The sequence below is a fragment of the Strigops habroptila genome, chromosome 10, assembly GCF_004027225.2.
Source record: "Strigops habroptila isolate Jane chromosome 10, bStrHab1.2.pri, whole genome shotgun sequence".
NCBI classification, from domain to species: domain Eukaryota; kingdom Metazoa; phylum Chordata; class Aves; order Psittaciformes; family Psittacidae; genus Strigops; species Strigops habroptila.
Genome location: NC_046359.1, coordinates 29,502,413 through 29,527,445, shown reverse-complemented (window position 1 = coordinate 29,527,445; position 25,033 = coordinate 29,502,413). Strand labels below are relative to the sequence as shown.

The 25,033-nt window shown below is 37.9% G+C and overlaps 1 protein-coding gene across 3 annotated transcripts in view; it reads left to right on the top strand.

Annotated features, from left to right (window-relative positions):
- Positions 1–25,033, top strand: part of CAMKMT (calmodulin-lysine N-methyltransferase) — a 223,768-nt gene that overhangs the window by 1,694 nt on the left and 197,041 nt on the right. For 2 of the 3 annotated variants that reach the window (XM_030499142.1, XM_030499143.1), the window contains exons 2-3: positions 7,486–7,652; positions 15,854–15,918. In XM_030499142.1, the coding sequence (XP_030355002.1) occupies positions 7,486–7,652; positions 15,854–15,918 (232 nt within the window). The remainder of the gene's footprint in view (positions 1–7,485; positions 7,653–15,853; positions 15,919–25,033) is intronic. The other variant, XM_030499144.1, reaches the window with a different exon arrangement.

Genomic DNA, 25,033 nt, shown 5'->3' with positions numbered 1-25,033 from the left:
CCTGTCTCTTAAAATCATGAGGAACTTTTCATGACAATAGAATGAGGGTGTTAAGGGTGTGTGTAGGTAGCTGGGGAGAAGGCTTCCATTTCTTCCTCAAAGTACGTGTATCTGTGGCCTTTTCCTCTGCAGATTCCCTGAGTTTTTCCATGTTCTTTAGCTTTTCTGTTGATTTTTGTATGGTATGATGAGCAAGGATCAATTTAATCTTACTGGTACACCTGAAGTAAAAAATCAGTTCTGCACTCTTTACTATCTGAGTGGTGCTCAGATCTATCTATGGATTGGAAAAAGGTATCAATCTTCCTTTATATCCATCTTTAAAGGAGCACTGTCAAAGTGTTTCTTACAGTGCTTTTAAAAATGCTTTTCATACTGCTTATAATAACACCTTACGTGAAATCAGTTCCGTGGTGTGTTTATATATTGAATTTGCTTTCATTCAGTGCGTACACCAGTTGATTTGCTGTGGTGAGGATGCTTGAATGTGTGCTCTCTGATTTAATTAAGAAAAAAAGCTCTTTTATCAGGTGTCCTATGAAGCTAGCATAAAGAGCCAGGGGTTTGCATAATTACCTAGGAGTTCTTTATCAATAAAATGGTTTATGCATGTATGGAGTTTAAAGTTTGACAATATTTTTAAACTTAGCTTGTCAGAATCAAGGAAAATTATTTTGCATTAAAAAGCTCCAATACTAAGTTATGTCACGTGTGTAGTGTGCATTTATAAATGACTGGAATAAATTCTCTAAGGCTGTGTTTTGAGCTCTGCCAGTCTATGCAACTGATGGCATTATCCAGCCAGTAGTTTTTGGCAGGGAAGTTAGAGGAATGGTCATAAATAAAATTGCTCTCTCTATGTAATTTGCTCTGTATAGAAAGTTGTATGAAAACTTTGCTGAAATCTGTAAGCTTTATGTGTTTATCCTGCCTGTTACCTTCCTCTTACTCTTTTGCTCTCACAAGTCTTGCTCACCTGCTAATGTTCACCAGATGTTTTCAATTCACCAGAATTGAAAAATGAAAGCTGAAGTGAGGACAGGGCAGAACTGAGGAACTTTAAAGTCATTTTTATTCCCACGTCTCTCTCTGTGATGGGTGCCTGTGCTCCATATCTCTTTCCATGTTTATGTTAGTCTTGAGTTTGTAAATTGTTTACATTTGAGTAAAACAATTTGATAAATAAGCTATTTGTAAAAATAAATAATGCACAGTCCTACTGCCGATGTTTAGAGATGGTGTAGCGGATTATGAAGAAACTTTCTTGCGTGTGCAACCTATCACATTACAGTCAGTGCCATGGAACTGAGCAGAGGTTTGTAGACCATCAGCTGGTACTGAATTTGGCTTTTAGAACAACTAGGCCATATGCAATGAGATACACAAATAAATACAGGGAAATTCAGGTGACTGCCATTCTCCATGTGGTTGGTTAGGGTTTTTTTTGTGTGGGGTTTTTTTTTTTTTTTTTTTTAAGAGAAATCAATTAGGTTTTATAGGGAGTCCAAAATATGGGCCTAATATTGAGATTAAATGCTGAGGGCCCTGCAGTTTTGATCTGTGGTGATATTTTACTGGAATCTTTCTAAAACAGGAGACAGTTTGGTGATACTTGTTTTTTTTTAATGTTCTGTGTGTTAGTGAAGAAAGAATTGCCTTAGAATTCTATATGCTAGATCAAGTTAGAAAGGAAAGAAAATGCAAATTAGAGAGGGAAAACCACGAGGGTAAAGTGTGAGTTTGCATGGTTTGGGTTTTTTTAGTTGTTGTTCTTGCTGGTTTTTTCTATTTTTTTTTAGTCTAATTTTTGGAAGAGAATCTTTAATTACAAAACCTAAAATATTATTTAGGTAATATTTGTGTGTATGACCTATGTACAAGCTCAACACTTGCATACACCGTAAAGATCTTGTTCAGAAGACAAGGGGCCTTTCCGCACCAAAAGATCTTGAGTGAAAGAAGGCTTCTGGAATTTTTTGAAATAAAAATATGTGGAGAAACATAGCTGAAAGTTACTGAGGAAGGACATAGAGACCACAAGTACCAACCAAAGCACAGTGCTGTCTGGTGGTTTCTTCCCCACCGCAGTTCTTTCTCTTTGCCATCACTAAAACCAAGAAGTACGTCTATTCTGCTGAGATGCCTTTGGCCTGCTTTGATACTGGCTACTGGTTTTGCGAGGCCCTGAGACATGTTCATTTATAATGGCAATGTGCAGGATGTTAGGGAGCTTCACCTTCATTGGAAGGGCATCACCATTTCTTCAAAACATTATTATGAGTTTAAATAGGTTTGTCACCTGTTGTTTTCTATCAGCGGATTATACTGTAGCAGCAGCATATCTTTATAGCTTGTAACACAAGGGTGGTGCTTTTAGGAACTGACTTGAGCCAAAAAAATGCTTTGATCCTTATGTAAATACACAGAGTTAGATATAAATAATGTAACATATTGTTCCTTTGTGCTCTGTTTTCTCAGTTATAGGCAGGTTTTTAAAAGATTCAGCCTACTGTTGTAATTTTCAGGTCTTAGACCACCTGATTTTAATTTGAGGCTGTGGGAGAAATGAGCACTCAAATGCTCATCAGATTTTCTGCTAACCCAGAGAATGAATTTGACAGAGTTGCTAGAAGATGTCTCTCTAGAACAAAAAACTGAAAACAGAGAAGTATTGTTACCCCTCCCCTTCCCCATTAGTAGTGTTTTTTCGTTGCTTTAAAAAGCCCCAAATGACACACTTTACTGAAAATTATGTCTTGGTAGTTTTCTTTAGTTGTCGAAATGGTCTGTTTTGTTTCCAGACATGCCGCTATTGCATGAAGGTCTTCAGTCTGCTAGTCAAGTTCTCCTGTTTTGGTATTTTTGCCATTTCCTTCATATGTGTATTTTTCTTATGTGTTACAGAAGTAGCAGAAATAGTGTGGACAGCACACAGGCATTTTTAATGCTTTGATGAAAATGCCTAAGCGTTTCATACGCTGAATAGATGAAAATAGATCCAAAAGCAGTAAGCCTTATGCATCAGACCAGCTGTTAGAAACTAACAGCATGGCAAATAGAGTTGCTCTGCTCCCATGTGTAGTATTTCCAAGTATCCTGCAAGCAGGATCCATAGTAGGTCACGGAACCAAATTGTAAGGCTGTATGAGTGCATTTCCAGTTAAAGCATGTTAACAAAGGTTGGGTGCAGCCAAAAAAATCACTGACCTGTTATTTTGCTGTATGCATCCTGTATGCAAAGCTTCCATTTCAAGTTTCATAATTCTGGAGAGCTGTTTCTCATTTGACTTCAGATTGATCTCTAGTTGGCAAAACCCTGTAAATTGCGGCACTGTCCTACTCAGTGGAGCTGTTTCTTGTAGCTATTTATAGGGATGAGTTTATTTTCTGCTCTGGTTTTTTTTTTCATCACTGTGGACTGCATAGGCATCTTGTTTTTAAAAAGGCAATGGCAATTATTTATGTATTCTGTCCAATGTTAGGAGAAAGAAGTTAAACCCTGGACGTCCCTGCCCATGATGGGTGTTGGAACTAGATGATCTTTAAGGTCCCTTCCAACCGTAACCATTCTGTGATTCTATCTCTTCTTCCATTTCTGAAGAATAAGCCCTGACCTAAAGAATAAGCCTTTTTTGTCTGGCAGGGAAAAACTAATTGTCTTCTGTGCAATATACAGTTCAAACAGGCTGGGTGCTGAGTTTTCCTGTATGGAGGGGTCGATACCTCACTCCCTGAAGATGGTTGAGTGCAGTGGACTATGCAGGGCAGAGAGCCCATGTTTTCACTTTGCTGAACAAGTGTTTTAATCATTTAAAACATAAAAACAGCCACATTCTCTCTCAGCCACTGTCTTGAATTCTTCAGTCTCTTAGCACTGATTTCAATGGCCCCAGCCATTGAGTCGGCTTCATTTGGAGCTCGGCTGAGGTGCCTCTATACAAACGCCTGTAGTATGGGGAACAAGCAAGAGGAATTAGAGATGTGTGCAAGGCTACGGGGATGTGATGTCATTGGTATCACAGAAACATGGTGGGATGGCTCCTATGACTGGAGTGTCGGAATGGAAGGTTACAGGCTGTTTAGAAAAGACAGGCCAGGCAGACGGGGAGGGGGCGTTGCTATCTATGTCAGTGATAGGCTAGAGAGTATGGAACTCTGTCTGGGAATGGGTGATGAATTAACAGAGTGTTTGTGGGTCAGGATCAAAGGGAGAACAGCAATGGGGGACATTACGGTGGGGATCTGTTACAGGCCGCCTGATCAAGAGGACTCTGTGGATGAAGCACTCTACAGACAGATAGGAGCAGCCTCACGCTCGCAGGCCCTTGTCCTCATGGGGCACTTCAACCATCCTGACATCTGTTGGAGGGACGGTACGGCCCGGCAGAAGCAATCCAGGAGGTTCCTCGGTTGTGTGGAAGACAACTTCCTCTTTCAAGCAATAGAGGAGCTGACAAGGAGAGGTGCCATGCTTGACCTCGTGCTCACCAACAGGGAGGGACTGGTTGGAAATGTGATGCTCCAGGGCAGCCTTGGCTGTAGTGATCAGGAGATGGTTGAGTTTGAGATCCTCAGGACAGTGAGAAGAGCATGCAGCAAGCTCACTGCCCTGGACTTCAAGAAAGCAGACTTTGGCCTCTTCAGGAACCTCCTTAGTAAGGTTTCATGGGATACAGTCCTAGAGGGCAGGGGGGCCCAAGACTGCTGGTTGATATTCAAGGATCACCTGCTACGTGCTCGGGAGTGTTGCATCCCGACTAGAAGAAAGTGCAGCAGGAGGGCCAGGAGACCTCCATGGATGGACAAGGAGCTGCTGAGGAAACTTAGAGGGAAAAAAGAAGCTTATGGAAGGTGGAAGCGAGGACAGGTGGCCTGGGGAGAATATGGGAGCATTGCCCGGGAAGCTAGGGACCAGGTCAGGAAAGCTAAGGCCCAGCTAGAATTAAGTTTGGCAAGGGATGTAAAAGATAACAGGAAAGGATTCTATAGATACGTAGCAAATAAAAGACAGACTAGGGACAACGTGGGCCCTCTCTGGAAGCTATCAGGAGAACTGGCTACCATGGATTTGGAGAAGGCTGAGGTTCTTAATGACTTCTTTGCCTCAGTCTTCACCAGCAAATGCTCTGACCACACCACGAAGGTCTTGGAAAGCAAATGCAGGGACTGTGAGAATGAAGACCTTAGGCCCACTGTAGGAGAGGATCAGGTTCGAGACCATCTTAAGAACCTGAATGTGCACAAGTCCATGGGACCTGATGAAATCCATCCGCGGGTCCTGAAGGAGCTGGCGAATGAAGTTGCTAAACCACTGTCCATCATATTTGAAAAATCCTGGCAGTCAGGTGAAGTTCCTGATGACTGGAAGAAGGGTAATATAACCCCCATTTTCAAGAAGGGGAAGGTGGAAGACCTGGGAAACTACAGACCAGTCAGTCTCACCTCTGTGCCTGGCAAAATCTTGGAACAGTTTCTCCTGGAAAACATGCTAAGGCACATGAAAAACAACGAGGTGGTTGGTGACAGCCAACATGGCTTCACTAAGGGGAAATCCTGCCTGACCAATTTGGTGGCCTTCTATGATGGAGCCACGGAACTGATGGACAGGGGTAGACATCATCTACCTGGACTTGTGCAAAGCGTTCGACACTGTCCCGCATGACATCCTTGTCTCTAAATTGGAGAGACATCAATTTGATAGATGGACCACTCGGTGGATAAAGAACTGGCTCGATGGCTGCACGCAAAGAGTTGTGGTAAATGGCTCGATGTCCAGTTGGAAACCTATAACGAGTGATGTCCCTCAGGGATCGGTGTTGGGACCGGTCCTGTTCAACATCTTTGTCGGCGACATGGACAGTGGGATTGAGTGCGCCCTCAGCAAGTTTGCCGACGACACCAAGCTGTGTGGTTCGGTTGATACGCTGGAGGGAAAGGATGCCATCCAGAGGGACCTTGACACGCTTGTGAGGTGGGCCGATGCCAACCTTATGAAGTTTAACCAAGCTAAGTGCAAGGTCCTACACCTGGGTCGGGGCAATCCCAGGCACTGCTACAGGCTGGGCAGGGAAGAGATTCAGAGCAGCCCTGCAGAAAAGGACTTGGGGGTGTTGGTTGATGAAAAGCTTAACATGAGCCGGCAGTGTGCACTTGCAGCCCAGAAAGCCAACTGTATCCTGGGCTGCATCAAAAGAAGCGTGACCAGCAGGTCGAGGGAGGTGGTCCTGCCCCTCTACTCTGCTCTTGTGAGACCTCACTTGGAGTACTGTGTACAGTTCTGGTGTCCTCAACATAAAAAGGACATGGAGCTGTTGGAGCGAGTCCAGAGGAGGGCCACGAGGATGATAAGAGGGCTGGAGCACCTCCCGCATGAAGACAGGCTGAGAGAGTTGGGGCTGTTCAGCCTGGAGAAGAAGCTGCGTGGAGACCTCATAGCAGCCTTCCAGTATCTGAAGGGGGCCTACAAGGATGCTGGGGAGGGACTCTTCCTTAGGGACTGTAATGGTAGGACAAGGGGTAATGGGTTCAAACTTAAACAGGGGAAGTTTAGATTAGATATAAGGAAGAAGTTCTTTACAGTGAGGGTGGTGGAGCACTGGAATGGGTTGCCCAGGGAGGTTGTGGATGCTCCATCCCTGGCGGTGTTCAAGGCCAGGTTGGACAGAGCCTTGGGCCACATGGTTTAGTGCGAGGTGTCCCTGCCCATGGCAGGGGGGTTGGAACTAGATGATCTTAAGGTCCTTTCCAACCCTTACGATTCTATGATTCTAACTTGGTGCTGTCAGTGTGTTTTGGGGCTCACATAAAGATTGTCTAATGCATCAGTTCCTTTATGGGGCACCTGGTGAGGGAATAAGCAGTTATGGCATCTGAAAGTCTGGGGCCTGGCACAGGTAGCAAGTTTTTCAACTCAGGCAAGTTTGGCAGCAATTCTGTAAGTGTGCAACAGTAGACTTCTAGGCTAGTAGGCAGTCTACCTGGCAAACACTTATCACTGGGGCACCTGAGGGTCACATTTTGCGTTTAGTCACTTAAATTCACAAGAAGATACTCGAGGATTTTTTTTCTTCCATCTGTAGAGACATTGCGTGTCATGGAAATTGCTTGGTGAGGGCACTGCTTGGTTTGTGAAACTTTCATTGTGGTGGTAATGGTGAGAGGATAGGGGAGAACCCAGTTTGCCTTTCTGGTGAGAGTCTACTGGAGCACTTAAAAAAGCAACTTTGTGTACTTCTGAACACAGTGTATTTGCTTTATATTTATTGAGATATAAGAAATTTGCAACTCATTCTCTTGATCCCTACCATCAATACCACTGTTGTTTTTCTTAGGCTTGACATATTTGGACTAGTTATTCATAACTATTAGCTGATAGCATAGCTATTATGATTGATTCCAGACTTGCCTTTTCAGTTAAATAAGCCTGTGTTTGTTCTTTTCTTGAAAGTTCTATTCTTAATGTTTAATTTGTTCTTCATTTCAAAGGTTCTGAAGAAAAAGCACTTGAAAGATGTCCATCTTCAACAAGTGTCTGTAAGAAGGTTTGCATCGTTCAATCTCTTCTTAATAGAGGATCAGAATACAGAAGAGGAAACTGGGACCTGGGTTCAGTATAAAAGCATCTTTTATCCTGAGTACAGTGTGTCCTTAAGGTAACCGTCAATAAGTTTTAAGTACTTCCTAAGATCTTGTACAGGCCTCAAATAAAAACTCATTAGTCATTCTCCTAGTGTTTGTATAACTAGGGCAGAGTTTACAAATAAACGGTTAGATGTTATTTTTAGTTGTTTGTTACAGTAAGCAGCTTGTCTGGTTTTTTCGTGGTAAATTTCACTGAAGTGGCAGAGCTTGAATGAAAACACTGACGATTGTACCTATAACCGAATACAAATATGAGCATTTATGTTATATTTCTAATAGCTTTCTGTTTTGACATTCTTCAAATATAAGTAGGATGCAAAAAACCTGAACACATTTACTTGTAGTCTTAATAAAAATTTTAATGACAGGATGTTATTCATAAAGTTCTAAAACCTTTTTGGTGGTGATCTATATTTTATTTAATTTTCTTCTTAATAATTCTTTTAAAACTCCAGAAGCCAGTTTGCAAAACAGAAGAATAAAAAATTTCCTCTTCCCATAGAAATGATTTTACCTAATGAAGAAATCTGTTTTATATTACAGCAGGTAAACCAAATTAAGGTATTTTTATTAAAAACAAACCAAAAAAACCAACCACAAAACAAACAAACTCCAAAACCCCTGATCCTCCCCCCTTGCTCCCCCCCTGCGACCCTCTGAAGGAGTGTTATTGAGTTCTCAGTAGCTTTAGCAAACCAGAAAACTTTATAGCCCCCATTCATTGCAATGTGGGGTAGGCTTTTTTTCCCTTTCCTCATGCTTTGATCTCCTTTTCCTTGTTCAGTTTTATACATATCTATAACTTGGTTTTGCCTCAGCAGTATCATTGCAATAGTAACTTAATCATCTCTATATCAATACTTGTTTTGCTGCCTCTAATTAGCTCTGCTGAAGGTGTAGGATTTTGCATTATGTGCACAGTAGAGGATATTCTGGAAAGCCTGAGTCATTTAAATTGTAAAGTGCATTTTTAACTGGGACGTTTAAATTAAAGCCAATATTAAGGAGAATAGGGACATTGTCTCCTGGTGGGGATTTTTATCTTTTCCCTGTATTTTGTTCCTTTCCAGAAGATACTCTCTGAATTACAAAATGGCAATCACTGATTGTTTTAGGAATAACGGTTAGAACTTACTTACTGTAACACTTCTGTATTAAAATGTTTTCTCTCTATACTGAAGCAGTGGCAAGAGTTGGCATATACTTACATTTCAGAATACTACAAGATGGTGAAAAGGGAAGGAGAAAATAATCACAGTGTGTTTTGCCAGAGATAGAGTATAAATACCTGCAATAAAATCCACTTCACCTTGAGTCTGTATTAAATAAAGTTTCTTCTCTGTTTTTGCAGAATCAGTAATTTAGGGGGGGAAACATAATATTTTAACATACGTAACAGAGCAACAGTTCTCCTTACTGAAACTTACGTATCTAGAAGATAAGAAATCTTGGAGTAAGCATTCCTAGATCTTTGAGAACTGATTGTGTCTTGGAAACTTAAGGATCCTCTGTATGTCTGACAGTGTTGCCTTCATTTTTCTCCTCCCTTTGGCAAAATATGAATTATAATCATTTTCATCAATAGAAACATTTTTAACAAGATAACAAGAACATATTAATAGCATGTTATTAACAATGACAAAAACATCAGTCAGGTAAACCCAGAACAGTGTGCTTGAGTAGGCGAGGAGTAGGAGTAGCCTTTTTATATATCTTTTTGTTAAGGAAAAAATGTTGCTATGGCCTCTCTAAAATCTTGACAAAAGTGCTTTTGAATTTTCATCTACATATGTTTTCCTTATACATTAATATCTTCTTGAGAAAGCTCATTGCATATGTTGGATGTTAAAAGGGCTGTCAGCTAAGATCTTGACAAGACTAAATGCTTAAGAAAGTTCATAAGGTTGTTAGTGGCTTTTGGCGAAGAGTATAAAGGTCAAGCTGGATCAGTTCAAGGGCTATCAAAACTGATCAAATTGTATATTCAGATATGCTATGACCTAGCTGGAATTACTGCTTTAGAGGGACTGGGGGACCAGTTTATTAGGCAAATAGAAGCTTTGGTAGGAATTACCAGTCATATACATGTTTTTCTGAACTTCTCAAGCTTGTTTTAATAGGCTGCTATTTCTCTAGTCAAATTCAGGTTGGATTCACATTTAGGAAAGAAGAGCTTACACTGTGTTTTTCTGCCATTAGTTTATTTTTAGAATAATTCTTAATAACAAATCACCCAAAACATGAAGCCAGAAGCGCCAATTTTTGCTTAAAAAATTCAAGATGGATTTCTGTGCCATTTTGACTAGATCCTTGAAGTGATAACATCATTGACTTGTTTTTAAAATCCTCACAACTCTTCTGGTTAAACAGTGATCTCAAGTGTGCTTAATGAAATGTAAATTCACAATACACAGTGGAAGGTGGTCTCTTGAAGTTTGTATAGGTACTAAGGTGCTGTGCGATAGCTCTGGAGTATGAGGAGTGTTTGATGAGTGTGATTTTTTGGTAGCAGTGAAAGATGTGTCAAAATGAAATTTCTTGTGTTACAATCCAGAATCTCATTTGATTAGTCTCCTTTGATTTGTACCACATTTGATGCTCCTACAATACTACATGCTTGTCTTGATGATATGAATTGGGTGGCTACATACATGAAATTGCTATGTTTTTTTAATTGATAAAACATTCATGTTTATTAATTAGCTTTGTTCAAGTTCTTTTTAACTTTGGGGGTATTTCACTTGGCTGTTAAAAAATTATACACATGCTAAATATACGTTTTCTTGGTGATAGGAAGATACATAGTGAGTAAGCAGAGCCATTTAAAAATATTCATTTAGTATTACATTTCTGAATCCTTCTATTCTTAATCAGGAATGTGCTTTTAGATTTAAATTTTGTGTAAATAGTTTTAGCAATGAGTTGATTATGGATCGCAAAGATGCAGTGTCTCAGTGTGGACATGGTGTCTGTCTTTTAGACAGGAAAATTATTCTTCTGTTAGAGTTAAAAAAGGAGCAATCAATATCTTCAAATCTTCTATTTCAGGATATAGATTTACTCTAAAATTGTAGGCTCATTTTAAACAATTAGAGAGGAAATAAGTTATTTCTGTGGTAAAATATTTGCTGTTGATCAGTCATTTGATTTCAAATACTAAAATGCAGAACTCAAAAGAACAATGTCAGCAGCTTATGAGAAGGGTTAAATCTGTGTAAAGAGTGCTAAGTATTCTTTGCAAGGTGTCATGCCTTTATTCTGAATATGAATGAACCTTTAGATAAAAATATGAAAGAAATTATTAGATGATTGTAGACCTTTTGTTTAGAAATGAGGCATGTTATTTGTCTGTGTCAAATAGTGTATTAGAAGATAGTGAATTGTATTGGCAGTTCTTATAGGATATTTCTGCTAATAACATTTTTAAGTTTTAATGGATTTTTATTTTAGGGATAGACATAAAAAAATGAGGGGAAGCAGATTTCAAGGAATATTCTCTACTCCTTATGGACAATTTGTGTGATATGATAAACCTGCTTTCGTCCATTTATTGTGTGCTAAGAGACAGCGTGTGGATTTAGTAACATAAAGGCTTGGTCACAGGAGGAGGAAATTGAGGAAAGAAATAAAAAGTGATTTGGCAACGTGTTTCTTTCATTCTCTGATGAAGCTATGACTGTTCCATCATATTGCCCAAGACGTGTTATCTGTAGAAAGAATTAGTAGTCAAAGAAGCCATTGGTTTGGTTTCTTGCCATATTAAACTGTGATATTGAACTGGAGTGAAAGAGTATTTACCTTGGTTTGCTATACCCTGGCCCAGAAAAAGCATCTGGTCAGAAAATCTTACTGGGACGACTGATGGTGACACTCAGCAAGCCTTTTTGTAAAGTACCCTTAGGAGTAATGTTTTTACCCTTATCCTGTCTTTCATATTCCACATACAGTAGGGTTGGTTTTTTTTTGTGACCAGGTTAGTAATATATTGTGATTTGTTGTGCTTTTTTTTTCTTCTGACTATTATATGGAAGTGTAGTCTATCTTAGTTTCTTTAGATTTCTTAAGTTTAGTATATATATTTAGTTATTTGTATTATTTTTTCTCATTCAGTTGAAGAATAAAATAAAAGCAGGAATATAGTTTTGTTTTAGTATGGTTGATGAAAAGCATACCTTAATAGGGAGCTACCGAAGGATTATTTTTATTCTACTATCTATAGCTATTTATAAATACATGTAAAAGTCTGCCACTTGTGTTGCCTGAATTGGATAGGAAGGAATCTTAACATATTTTAAAGATTCCTTTCTCTCTTTCTCTGTCTTCATTTATACATCCGAAGTTGATTTATTCATATTCCAAAGTAAAGAATTTTGCTTTGCCTTATATCAGGAGAAACGTGAGTTCAATTAGTTTATCATTCATAGATTTGTCTTATATAACCTTAGCCATAGAAATGTTTGCATATTTTACCTTGAAGACTTACTATAAGAAAACTGTAAATCAAATTAACCACACTGGCCTGAAATTCGCTTTCTCCATGATGCTTACCTGTGCTTTTTTTAAGTACTTTGTTGATCTCAGCAGTCACAGCTTTGAACTTCTTTGAAGTTGTTTGAACTGTACAACATCCGTGACATACTCCAAAGCAGTAAATACTGCAGAAACGTTCATCTGTATTTTGAGATGCCTGTGGAAATTTATGGGAATTCTGGGGTTGGCGTTTAGCCACAAGCTTCTGTGGCTCCTTTCCTTGACTTTCATAGTTCAATGCACATGGCAAACTTTTTATGGGCAGCTTGTAAGACGTACTGTGGGAAGCTGTGATTACGACAGGCATTCATAGGAACAAGATGTGACGTGGATTGGCAGTTTTCCCTGGGCTCAGTAGTGGAGGAGCAGCTGATGGGATGGGATGGAACAGTGAAGCATCAGCCGTTACAGAACTCCTGGGGAAGTATACGCAGGGCTGAGGATCCCAAACTAGAAGTTGCGGGGTTTAGGTGCAGGACTGAGTAGCATAGTATTTGTGGCAGAATTCGGGGTTAGAGAATACCTGTATCTACAGGTGCATGCAACTTTTCGTCTGCAAGTCAAGTCTGTGGTGGAAAAAAGAGTTGGGGAGTAGGTGAAGCAGAATTTGTCTGCAGGCTTTACAAACAGTCCTCCAAATGGAGAAACATGAGGCTGTTGCTGTTCAGAAGTGTGTCTCCCTGAGCTCTCCCTTTCACAAGTACCTCAGCTGTTGGCACATTGCTTTCCTCAGTCCTAAAACTTGTCTGCAGTAGAAGTTACGCTCAATTCTTCACTGTTTGGGTTCCCTAACTGTTAAGTAGTTACAGTAGAATTTAAGTGTCTCTTTTTTTAGGCTGGTGTAGGGAGGAAAAACTTTATCGCAGCAGGAAGAGGTATTCTTCCATCATGCTAATTGACTTGGAAACTAATGTGGAGTAGTATTAAAATAGTCCATAATGGCAATATAGTTAAGACCTGAGATGTGATTTTTGAAGTAAATGAGTGGCTTTGGTATCCAGATCACTGTTGAGACCATGGCTATGCCTCTCATTCTAGGAGATTGAGCTTGCTCCCTGCTTTTGTTCAGTGAAGGTTTCATAAACTGATCAGACTAAAGGAAGCAGCCGTTAAACCCCGTTTCACAGTGAGTGTGGAGTGGGCATCTGGAAGAATGAGGAGAAGGGGAAGTCCCTCATAGCAAAGCCGGATGCTTCTCATCATTAAATTACGGCTCACTTATGTGCTTGCCATGAACAATATTTGTGAAAGCAAGAAAGAGATTGTTCAGACAGAGAGTTAGAGGAAGAGACTTTAAATATTGCAGGGAGGCAGAAAAGGGTGTCTGTGCAAAATGCCTCTGCTGGCCAAGAGAGAAAACACTGGGGTGTGTTGTGTTTGTACGTGGATGCCACAAGCTTTTGGCCACTGTATAATAAATGTAAGAATATGTTTGAAATGTGTGTGTGTTGACTTTAATTATGGAAAGAATATTTTATAATCAGAGGAAGAACTCATCCTTAATGAAAACTGAGTATACCAAAAATAATAATATAGATGAAGAACACTGATTATGTTAAAACATCACCAAAATTTCAGGATAACCTTAAAGACAAAGCCGTGTGGTTTGCATCTGCTGTGGCATCTTAGGTTATTCTTCAGGCTGAGGTACTCAGAGCTGTCTACTTCTCAACTCTAATTATAAACCTTATTTTGGAAACAGCCTGAAATATGGTTTAGTGATAATTTTAAGGCCAGTGCTATGGTTGTGTCATTTCCCTTTTTTGCTTTTGTCTACCTTTTGACCCTGAAGTATATAAATTGTATTATTTTCCAGACCAGGACATTCTACTTACTTCTGTTTTTCCTTGTTCATAGTATTCCGTTGAACTACAGGTACAGGACTACTAAATTGTTCATCCTCAACTTTGTTTGCTTGACTTGGAGATTTGCATGATAGATCTCCTTTATATATTGACTGTGTATGTAAAGAAATTGGGAAGGGGGACAACCCAAACTGAAATGTGTTATCTCAGGACTAATCTGCATGCCAACAGAGATTAAAATATTTCTTTATTTAGCATCTCCCTCACCCCCATCTTACATTTATTTAGAGATGAGAGGTTCACAGCTGTCTGAGAGACCCTAACTGTGTCAGACTTGTACACAGTTACAGAGTTTTATAGGATGCTGAGGAGTCAGCAGGGCACAGTTTAAAGGGCAGCTCTGTGCTTGGCAGAACTGCTGATCCTGTCCGCTTCCTCGTCACTTCTCTCGAATTAACTCTGCTGCACCGCTTGTCCAATCTGATTGAAAATAAACTTGCTAAAAAAAAATAAAAAGAAGAAAAAGTGCATTTTAAGTCCATATGATCCATCGGAATTGTTCTAGGCTTCCACTGCAGCTAGGGAACATGATTTGGGGTTTTTTTTATGTAGCTGGGAGAAGAGCTCTAATGTCCAGTTCAGTCTTTTGTAACATCTTTCCTATATTTTGTTGCCCCTGTTTAAAAGTTCATTTCAGTTTGTTAATCTGATTTCCATTTGACTTTCATTTTTTTAAGAGCAACTCTGGTTGCTGTTTGGTGCTTCTCAAAATTTAACATGTAAATGTTTAATGTGTAAGCTTATGAAAATCTCCAAATACATTTCTTTGCACTATAAATGTACAATTCTGTATTTGCAAAAATGTTGACTTTTTTTTTTTCAGTTCTTACAACAATCTTCAGGAAAGAAAAGCTGAGAGAATGAGAACTATTTTTGTAGGTGCTCGAATTGTTGGATTTCTTCCATTTTTTCAGTGTTTCAAATTAGCATGTTCCTAAACAGCCTTACAAGTTTCATTTAAAATATTATTAAAATACTATATTTTTCTGCCTTGCTGAATTCTTTTTAGATTTTGTAATGCATTTGTGAAACAGCTCTGTGATCTGGTTGTTGTGAAGTGTAAGATGTTTTTATTTTGTTCATTTGAGGTATAGCTTAGATCGGTATAGTTAAAAAATTCCTAGTTGCTTTTTTGTGTGTGTGAATCCAGCTAACCTGACATCTCTAACATTTAGAGGAAACTTTTTAGGCAATTTTTTATTCAACTTTGGTGCATGTTCTTTCTGCTGCTGCCAGTGTTTTGTTCACTATGTTCTAAAACTTGCAGTTGGTATGTGAAAATCAGTTTTTTAATTTATTATCCCCAGTTTAGAATGTTTATTTCACTTTGGTTATGCAAATGTAAAACCAAAGAAAATGCAGTTCACTGAACACATTAATCAGTTTTATTGTTCACATTAAGTGTTCTTGATTTTTGTGGGAGAAAATGGGAATTTGTGTACAGCTACTTGCTGTTCAAAAATCGTCTTAACCAAAATTATTCCTTTCTTATATGTGACTTCCACAACTAAACAAAAATCGATGCTTTTTGGAAAGGTTTTTGTTTTGATAAAGTGTTCGTTTCTGTGAAACATGTTCCTGGTTCATGGATTTCAGTGATGGAACTTTGCAGACTTGTGACTGTCCCCTTGTTTTCCCCCTGGTGGCTACAGTAGTACCTGTTTGCTGCTTGTCTGTGATAGGGCTTTGTGAGAAATGAATGCCTGCAGTGAACCTCTTTTCTGAAAGAGACAAGATGTCTGTGTTATGTTGTTTTGTTTGTTTGTTTTTTAAATTGGTTATATGTTAGTAAAGTCACTGTTTATGTTTTCTTCCAGGTTTCATAACGGACTCTTAAATGTTAAAGAAGTTCTTACAAGTTTTGACAACACAGGGAATGTCTGTAAGTCATTGTTTATTTAAATATAGTACTATGTTGATAGAAGTCTAATTGTATCAATATAAGATATTTCTGTATGAATCCTCTGTAACCATTTCATTTAGCTGAGAAGCACCATTACTGCGATCAGAGATACAGATCTACCTGTCATAGTGGTTTATGTGTTACACTGGCTTATGTAGCCCAGTTGTTTGTGTGGATACACCTGTAAGTCAGTGCAGGTTATTTTTGGTTCTGTGACTGTGACAGGAATATTAGAGCAGCTGAACTGGGTTGAAGCAGAAAATTGGCTTAGCCCATTGACTTATGTTATCCAGTGGCCAGCAGTGGCTATCTGCGAAACAGCAATGCAAAAACTTGGGAAGCAAACATTGATATTTCTGCCTTGGAGAGGGCAAACTTAAATCAGAGAAAAATGAAAGAAAGCACATGGTCAAGCCCCCACAGAATTTATCGGAGCCTAGAACACATGACATGCATTAAAAAAGCAAAGGGGAAAAAATTGTGCAGGAGAAATTCACTGTGGCTATTAAATATAAAGACATCACTTTATGGCTCAGGAAGTACTGGATGTTGGGAGAATTAATGGAGCAGTAGGATGATGCATTTGTCCTGATCTTTCACTCTTGTCTAAGCATCAGTTACTGGCCGCATTAACCTGAGACAAAATGAGACATAAGTGGACCTTCAGTGTCTGACCCAGTATGGCTCTGCTTCAGTGTACTTATTAATAAAATTATCTGTGCTATTAATGGACTTAAATTATAAAATTGTGGTAGATCATGGAAAAGAAGCTGAGGAAAAATATTCAAATACTTTTGATGTAATGAGTATTACCATTATATAATTAACATTTACAGTTATACATATAATTCTTGTTTGATTATTTTGCCTTCTTTTTCAGGTTGGTTTGTTTTCAAACAAGCAAACTGATAGAGTAAAGGGGGTGTGTGTGTCTGTAAGGTTGCCAGATATTCAAGAAATGTGCACGTATCTCTTTCTCCTTCTCAAAGCAATGTCACAGAAACTGTTCTGATAGATACATATTTCCTCTCAAAGCTCCAGTCTTAGTATTCCAACAGACATTGGCTTGGGACCTTGGGAAACAGGTCAATTTATTTAATAAACTTTTGCCTTGAAAGGGAAAAAATAGTCGTAAACTATGTGCTCTCCTCTTTAAAATTTGCTAGCTTTCATTATATTCTGAACATTGAAGATGGTTCTGTGGTCCTGCCACAAAATACTTCAGGATATATTCTTTAACTGTTACCAAAGAGAAATTTGTTCTCTGATTTCTGAATGAAAATTAGATCTAAGGGATATATAGCTATCCAAATTAATTATATTAAGGCTGAGAAAGAAAATTCACATTTGTAATTATGGTTGACATCAGCTACAAAGGTAGGCATCATGAGCTGGATGATAAAAACATTTAGATTTAAGACATTTAGAATCTGGAAGAAAATACTTTGCTTAAATTATGGGAGGCATTTAGAGAGATTTGTTGTAGATTCTTAGAATACGAAGCTAGAGAGACTTCTGTAACAAGTACTTTACTGTCATAAACTGTTCTCAATAAAGGAAAAAAGTAAGGAAAAAAAAAAAATCCAAACTGGGGTTTTGGATCCAGAAAAAAATTTTTTATGTTAATTCATTAGATAACAACTTGGGTGTTTATTTTGGACAGTAGAATTTTATTTTATTTTTTTAATTTGTCTAAAAGTGCTTCACAGTGGATCAAGACAGTGTACCTTACTCTGTTAAACATGGTAAGGTGATTTCTTAATATTTGTTCTCTGTGTGAGTACTTGGATTGTGATCAATCTATGCAAATTCCTTGTTAACACAAATAATTTATTCTGCTAAAGTTTTCATATGCTTTCCTATTGATAGGTGTGCTGTCAGCTCTTCTGTTAACTTTTTCCAGTATTCCAGCTACTTTCTTATTAATTGCAGATGGTAGAACAAGACTTATACTCTAATAGGCACACCACCAGTGCTAACACAGAAGTAATACAATAGGTCTTCTTACTATCTCTCTGTCTATACTAAGATTCACATGTGTCCTTTTGGATTCAGTATTGGTTTGAGGGTTCGTGCTGTGCTATTATACACAGCGTTTTCTAAGCGATTTCCAGATTTACTGCTTCCCCATTTTTAAATGTCTGTGTCTGTCCATATTGATGTACATATTACTGATTTATACACATTTTACTAAGCACTCTCGATTATATTCTCTTAGGGTAACTGATCTGGCAGCACGCTGTACTGGCTTGGAATGTGATAACCATACTTTTTTGCTACCACCTGTATGGATAAATGTCCCCATTGTCCAAGCCAGAATTAACTACATGTCTATCACACCATCATAGTAAAGTTCCCTCAACCATATGTTTACTGAGCTGCTTTATTTGGATCATAACTGACTGAGCTGTGTGCACTCCCATTATTCCTTAATTTGAACTGGTTCTTTCTTTGACCTTTTTCTGTGTGTTTCTTGCCTCTTTTTGTGTTAACCCACAGTGGAAATGGTAGGTAGTAATACTGTGTCATTTTACCCCCAAATGTAATGGCAGTTGTAGTATTTGTAAAATTGGGTTGGCTATTTTTTAAGTTATTCTGAAATTCTTTAAGAACTTAATATTATCAAATGATGCTCTACCTTAAAACCCCCCCAAAACATTTCTAAAATTGTCTTTAACAATATTAGATTATTTCTTCTAACACCTAATACTAGTGGAACTAGCCAGTATTGAATCTATCAATCAGGCCTATCTGTAGTAGCATGTTCTGTGAGGAGACCCATTGAATATTATAGACTTGAATGTTCTTTAGGATTTATTTACTGAGCACTAAACTTCAATGATTTGGACTGAGTTATCAGAAAACAGTTTTTAGTGTCCTGTGTGCTTGTTTTGGCTGCCATACTGAGTATCAGGAAGATTAACGTTTTGCTAGAGATTATTAGATTATGAAAATATTGTGTATTAAATAGATTAGATTTTTAAAAACTGAAACATGTCGTATTACATCCTTTTTAAACATAATTTGTTTAAAGTAACATAGTTTGTGTGGTTTTGGGGTGAGTTTATTGTTCCTAAGTACCCCATGTTAAAGAAAGCTCTTTCAGGGAGCATTTCTGTGATCTTTTTGTTTTATTTTTTGATCTTTCAGCTTATGGCGTCAAACAGCCACATCACCATGCACCATCAAAAGAAGAGTGGTAGAGCAGACTCTAGTTAGCAACTCTTTACACTCCCAGTAGATACCAACTCAGTACAAGATGTGCCACTAGCTGGCAGCATTATATAAAATATCAATAAGCAGCTTTTGAGGAATACTTGTGACTGCTTCCAAAAGTGCTGCCTTATAGCAGAAAGACTTTAGGACAAAAGTGGAGCCACCTGCAGTAGCTGTAAATGGTGTATCGCAGGGTCCCAAGTGTTAACTCTAGAAATCGCCTCTGCACAATGTCTTGTTCAAACTTGGTACCTACGCTTGTATTCTTTTTCCAAAAGATTTCTGAAGATACACTTTCATTGTAAGATTGCTACTGTGAATGAAAATTCACACTACAAATAACAATTGGTTTTCACTTTCCCAGAAGAATGTGAATTTTTTTTCTCTTCTGCTCATCCTTCATGAGAGAGCGGGTTCCGTGTGAAAACTCTAAAGGAATTCTCCACAGATAGGATGCAATGCTAAATGTACTTCATTCAGCTTTATGCATAAACAGGAAGCAAGGAAAAGGACTGGAAAGAAGTAAAGGATCAGTCTCTGCATTTTAGACAACAATATGCCATCTGTTAAAAAGATAGAACATCCTGAAACCATCTCTAGTCTTAAGATGGTCCTTTAGAAGAACTGATGGATCCCAGGCAGAAGGTTCAGTGGTGGCACTGTGGGATAGCATCAGCTGGCTCCAGGAGCCACATGCCATGCTCATCCTTGCAGAAGAAAAATCTCTTCTGCAACAGTCTGTCAGGAAAGCAAGGAAAATTCTGCAAGAATCAGCTTTTGAGAGTATCACCTTCCCCTGCCTTTTCTTGTGGGAGAAAGCAGTTATGATTGAAAAACTTGTATAATTATATCCCTGCAGTAATAATTTCAAATTATTCATACATTTAAACTAAGTGAAATGATCAAGGGCCAAAATATAATCCTCTTTACTAATTGCCACTGGTCTAAGCAAGCTACAGTGTCTGTAAGGGGTGAATTTTAAGCAGTGAAATACAGCATATTTTGGGATTTTTATCTAGTATCTACCTGATGTCAACATGGAAACAAGCTATTCCAGAGTTCTCAAGTCATATAAAATCACAAATACACTATAGGTAATAGGAAACCATTTACTTGTAAACTGCCCATAGCATTAGTTAATAATATAACTACTTTCAAGAGACAGCATGTTCAATACATATTAATTTTATTTTCTACTTGGCTGAGTGTACAATTACATGTTTTGGAACTAAAAAAGCAGCAGAGGGTGCTACAGGTACAGAGCTACTCAGGCACATGTTCCAAAGTTGTTGCTCCTGTAGGCAAGCAGATCCTGCAAAGACTTTAGTTTTCTGTTTGGGGTATTTGTAAATAGGATAGCTGTAACTTCTGTTGCGTCTGTTTATACGGCTAAAACAGGTAATCTATGTGAAATCCAGGAAAAGCAGATTCACGTATTTACTTGTTATCTTGATTTTTCTTTTTTTTTTTTTTTTTTTTTGGTAAAAAATGTTTTATTGCTGGAAAATGTTGTATAGTTTCCTGAAAACACAGTGTCTGATTATATTTGTAGCTACTACTACAAAACACCTACTCACCATCTTTAGAACTGTTTTTTTTGTTTCTTTGTTTTAATTTGCTTTCCCCGTACAAGTAAATGAGCTAACTAAATTGGAGGATATTTTTGCCCCTTCATATACAGTGTTTTTCATGAAAATAACAAGAGAGAAGGATTTTTATTATTTTTCTTTTTCTTTTTGGAGATGCTTATCAAGGAGAAAAAATAAAATGAATTTTCTCTTTTTAGTTTTTACTTCTTTTTTTTCAGATTGTATAATTTTAAAATTATGCTTATTTAAAACTGGTAATTGTGTAACCTTTTGTCATCTTATTTACTTTAAAAAAAAATTTAAATCTACTTTAAAACAAAGAACCCTTCCTTCTTTCTTGCCTCCTCTCGAATAACTAGAACAAGAGGGGTCTTCTTTCCTGGTAGTAATATATGAGGATGTGTTCAGAGAGCTGCTTGTTTCTTCAGAGCTCCCACTGTGTGACTCAAAGGTGTCTGAGCTCCTCTGTGGAGAGATTGTGGCAGCTACTGACTTATCATGCCTGGAAGGATAGATGCCATCAAGCTACCTGGGGAAAAGCATAGGATGGCATCCTTTATGGCAGCAGAGGTGCTCCTGTATTTCACGTAACATTACCTGGAATCAACAAGGTAGCAGACTATGTTTTTCAGGTGCTGCCATGGCAGTTCTGCCCGCCCCCCCCCCCCCCTTCTTTTTTGGAGGAAACATCTTATTTTCTGTGGTAACAAGCATACCGACTTCAATATGCTTCCTACCTCTCTGTGCCTTGGTAGGTATTCTTACCTGAAGAAACTGCCACTCCTTGACTTCCGAGCCTTCTCTCATTGCATCGGTGCGGCAGTTTGAAATTGTGTACCATGTCAGCACCTCACACCCTTTTGAAAGTCTTCAACAAAAAATAAATTGACTGGAAGAGTGTTTAGATAGCAACAATATGTGTTGTTTTGAATGAAATTTCATATTTATGATACCTACAATTTACTATTCACTATGCAGCTTCCTTTAAAATAAAACATTTCATGATCAGAGTTAAGAAAAAACAGCTGTTTCCTCCCTCCCCCATCCAATTCACTTCACTGATTCAGTTTACAGCATCATACTGAGCAGTCACATTGACATAACTGGCATAAAGCTCCATGGAATGGAGCAGAAAATGAGTACATGGCGAGAAGCAGGTACCTTTTAAATTACTCTTGCTACCAGAGTTGTTTTTATGAAACTGTTCTCTGATGGAACGTCAGAGATTTGTCTAAGTACTATCCTTCAATCCTCTGCATTTCCTAACTAAAATCTTCTGTTTAGCAGAAGCCTATATGTGATCAGGGATCTGTTTCCTCTAAAGTATCTTTCCCGCCTCCTCCCCACCCCCCCTCCCCCATATACTCCCAACATAACTTGACTCTGTGTCTGTACTTTCAAACATGGTACCAGCTTAGAGAAGTGGGAGGTGAGGAAGCTCAGTTGAGCTCTTCCAAGTACCCTCTTTATTCCTCGGTCAGTTTGAAGTTTTTTGTAATAATTGGTTCTCCTGTTCAGGATATTCTAATGAGAACCTTTTAATAAAAATATATGAATCAATTGGAGCAACTGCAGTTACTTTTCTATATTGGTGAGCAGTGTTTTGTACTGCGGTGCTATGATTATCTGGGTTTTTGCATCAGACCTGTTGTCTTAATCTTTATAGAAATTGTTGGCATAAGTATGTTTCTAAGTGTACTACTCGTGCTAGTCTGACTTTACGTACTGGGGTTGACCTTGTATAATCTGAAGCATTTTTGAAAGCATTTTGTGTGTTCTAAATGGATTACCATGAGAAGTTGGGTCTTTTCCAACTGTTCCAAGTGTTCAAAAAACATGTAGACAAGGCCCGTGGTGGACTTTGCAGTCCTAGGGTAACTGTTGGACTTGATGACCTTAAAGGTCTTTTTCAACCTAGTTGATTCTATAATTCTATGATTTTGATCTAAATCAATTAAAAGAATTTGAAGATAGGTATAACACCTTAAATTAAATGGGTTGGAGGAGAGTATGAACTATTTTAATTAGTTTCATGGGTTTTACATTAGGTAACTTAATCACCTTTTAAATTGAGATAGGGTAGGATAAGTATGGTAAGCATCCCTTTAAGATGTACTGTGTTGTTGATTAAGCTTAGTCTTTTAATGCATTGTAGAGTTTTCTCTTAAAATATTTCAGATTTGAGCATAATTGAAATAAATAGTTTGAGAATAGTTTAATTTAGCTTCATGTGCAGTGGGTTGTTGCAGTTTGGGTAGAACTTGCACGATTCTTTGTAGTTGTTCTTTTTTTTAATTCCACCATTCCTTGCCATCTTCTAGCCATGCTTTCACTGCTGCTCTTCACAAAAGTACAGGCATGAGGTGCAAAAACATGTTAAAAGAATGCCACTCTTGGAGTACTTCCTCGAGTAGCTACCCCAGATAAAGTTGCTGGTGGCACCTGACTTACATGGCAGATGGGCACTTCTCTCTATTGTAATATAGTCTCATCAGTGGCTGTAGTGTAGAGGTAGCAAGGACAATCCCTGTTCTTTGTTTTCTCCATACAGTGTAATTGAAATGTTATGCATAACTTGCACCTAGTTTTGGTTTTGTTTCAGATCTTTCTAGAACACTTTCTAAAAGTTGTGCTGTATTTCACATAAAAATATGTTCAAATGGGTGAACTCATGTTGTCTTTTAAAAATGCCGAGGTGAAAGCTTTCAACTTAATTCAGCATCAATTCACAGAATTGCATCCAAACAAAACTGTATTGAGTAAAATATTTCTGGAAATGAGAATTTGAAACCTTTGGTGAGTAATATATCCATTTGATTTTTTTTCTTTTTTTTGGTCTGACGATAGTTCTCTTTGCAAAGTGTGATGAAAACTACATAGCAGTGACTAGATGAAAATCCAATATAGAACTATTATTCACGTACTTAGCTTGACAAATTAAATACTCTTATTGAGTCTCTGTACAGTTAAATAGAAGTCTATGTGTATTAATAATTTTTCAAAATACTTTAAATAATATGGAAAGAAATGGAGAAGACATTATCCCAGAAATCTAAAGAACTAATTTTTGGTATACCTGTTAAAAGACCCCCCATACAAGTAGTTTGGTAAATGGAAAATGTATGAGGAATATGCATACAACTGCGTGCTTGTACTGATTATTACAGGCCCAGCCTTGTGATTTTTAATTAAGACTGTAGCCCACCTACAAAAGGCTTGAGTGACTAGTTCCTAAGACAGAGATTCAGAAGATCCTGGTTCTGGCGATGGTAATTTTGTATCAACGATCCTTACTGGTAGAAAATATCCCCTGATATTTAATGATAAGCTTGAACTTATTATTGTTTTGCTCATTGGCAAAAATGAAATTTTTGTATGTAATAGCTGTTTAGCTATTGTAAGTCAGCACATAGTCTTGTCTACATCTTCTTTTCCTTATGTCGAGCAAGCCAAATTCTGTCATTTTTTCTTAAGCTACAGTTTTTACTAGGTTCTGACTTTTCTTTAGACTGTACATTCAATTTGTATCTTATTTGAAAAGTGTTCGTCAAAACTGGGCACAATAGTCTAGTTGAGACTTTCACAGGTCTAAACAGGTTCTAAACCAGGTGATTTTGTGTTTTACGGTCTGTAATCCCGATACTGTATTTGCTCTTGTACAGCAGCAGGACTTCAACTCATATTGAGCTTTTGACCTGCCATAAGATCCTTCAAAAGGGATCAGTTATCCTGATTCTGTATTTATGTAGCAGATGTACCAGTGCAATACCTGGAACTTGTCCCTGTTGAACTTTCTCAGTTTTCAGACTTCTCCCAATTCATTGCTTTTGTCCTTTGAAGACTATCTTTCAATGTGCTGGACTTCCTAAGATGATATATTGCTAATTTAATAAGCATATTCCTTCTGTCATCTAGATGAACAATGAAAACACTAAACAGCACAACCTAATGTAGGTATTTATGGAAACTCCACCTGATAAAATCCCCTGCTTTTATAGCAAACCATTGAGAATTATTCTCCAGAGTCAGTTTTCTTGATCAGCTCTGCACGTATCTTAACCAAATTTTATTTAGACTATTTTTCTCATGAAATAGTCAGAAGACTTTCTGAAGGTTTGATACAAGACATCTGCTGCTTCTGCCCTATATACAAGTCTCTTCTCTGGTTGCTCTGGTGTTTTTTTAATTAAAATTTGTAATTTATTTTTTATTGTTATACTTTATCATGGAATATACAACAAAAGAATGAAAAACATTAATCTGTTCTGAGTTTTCAATTTTGTGAAGAT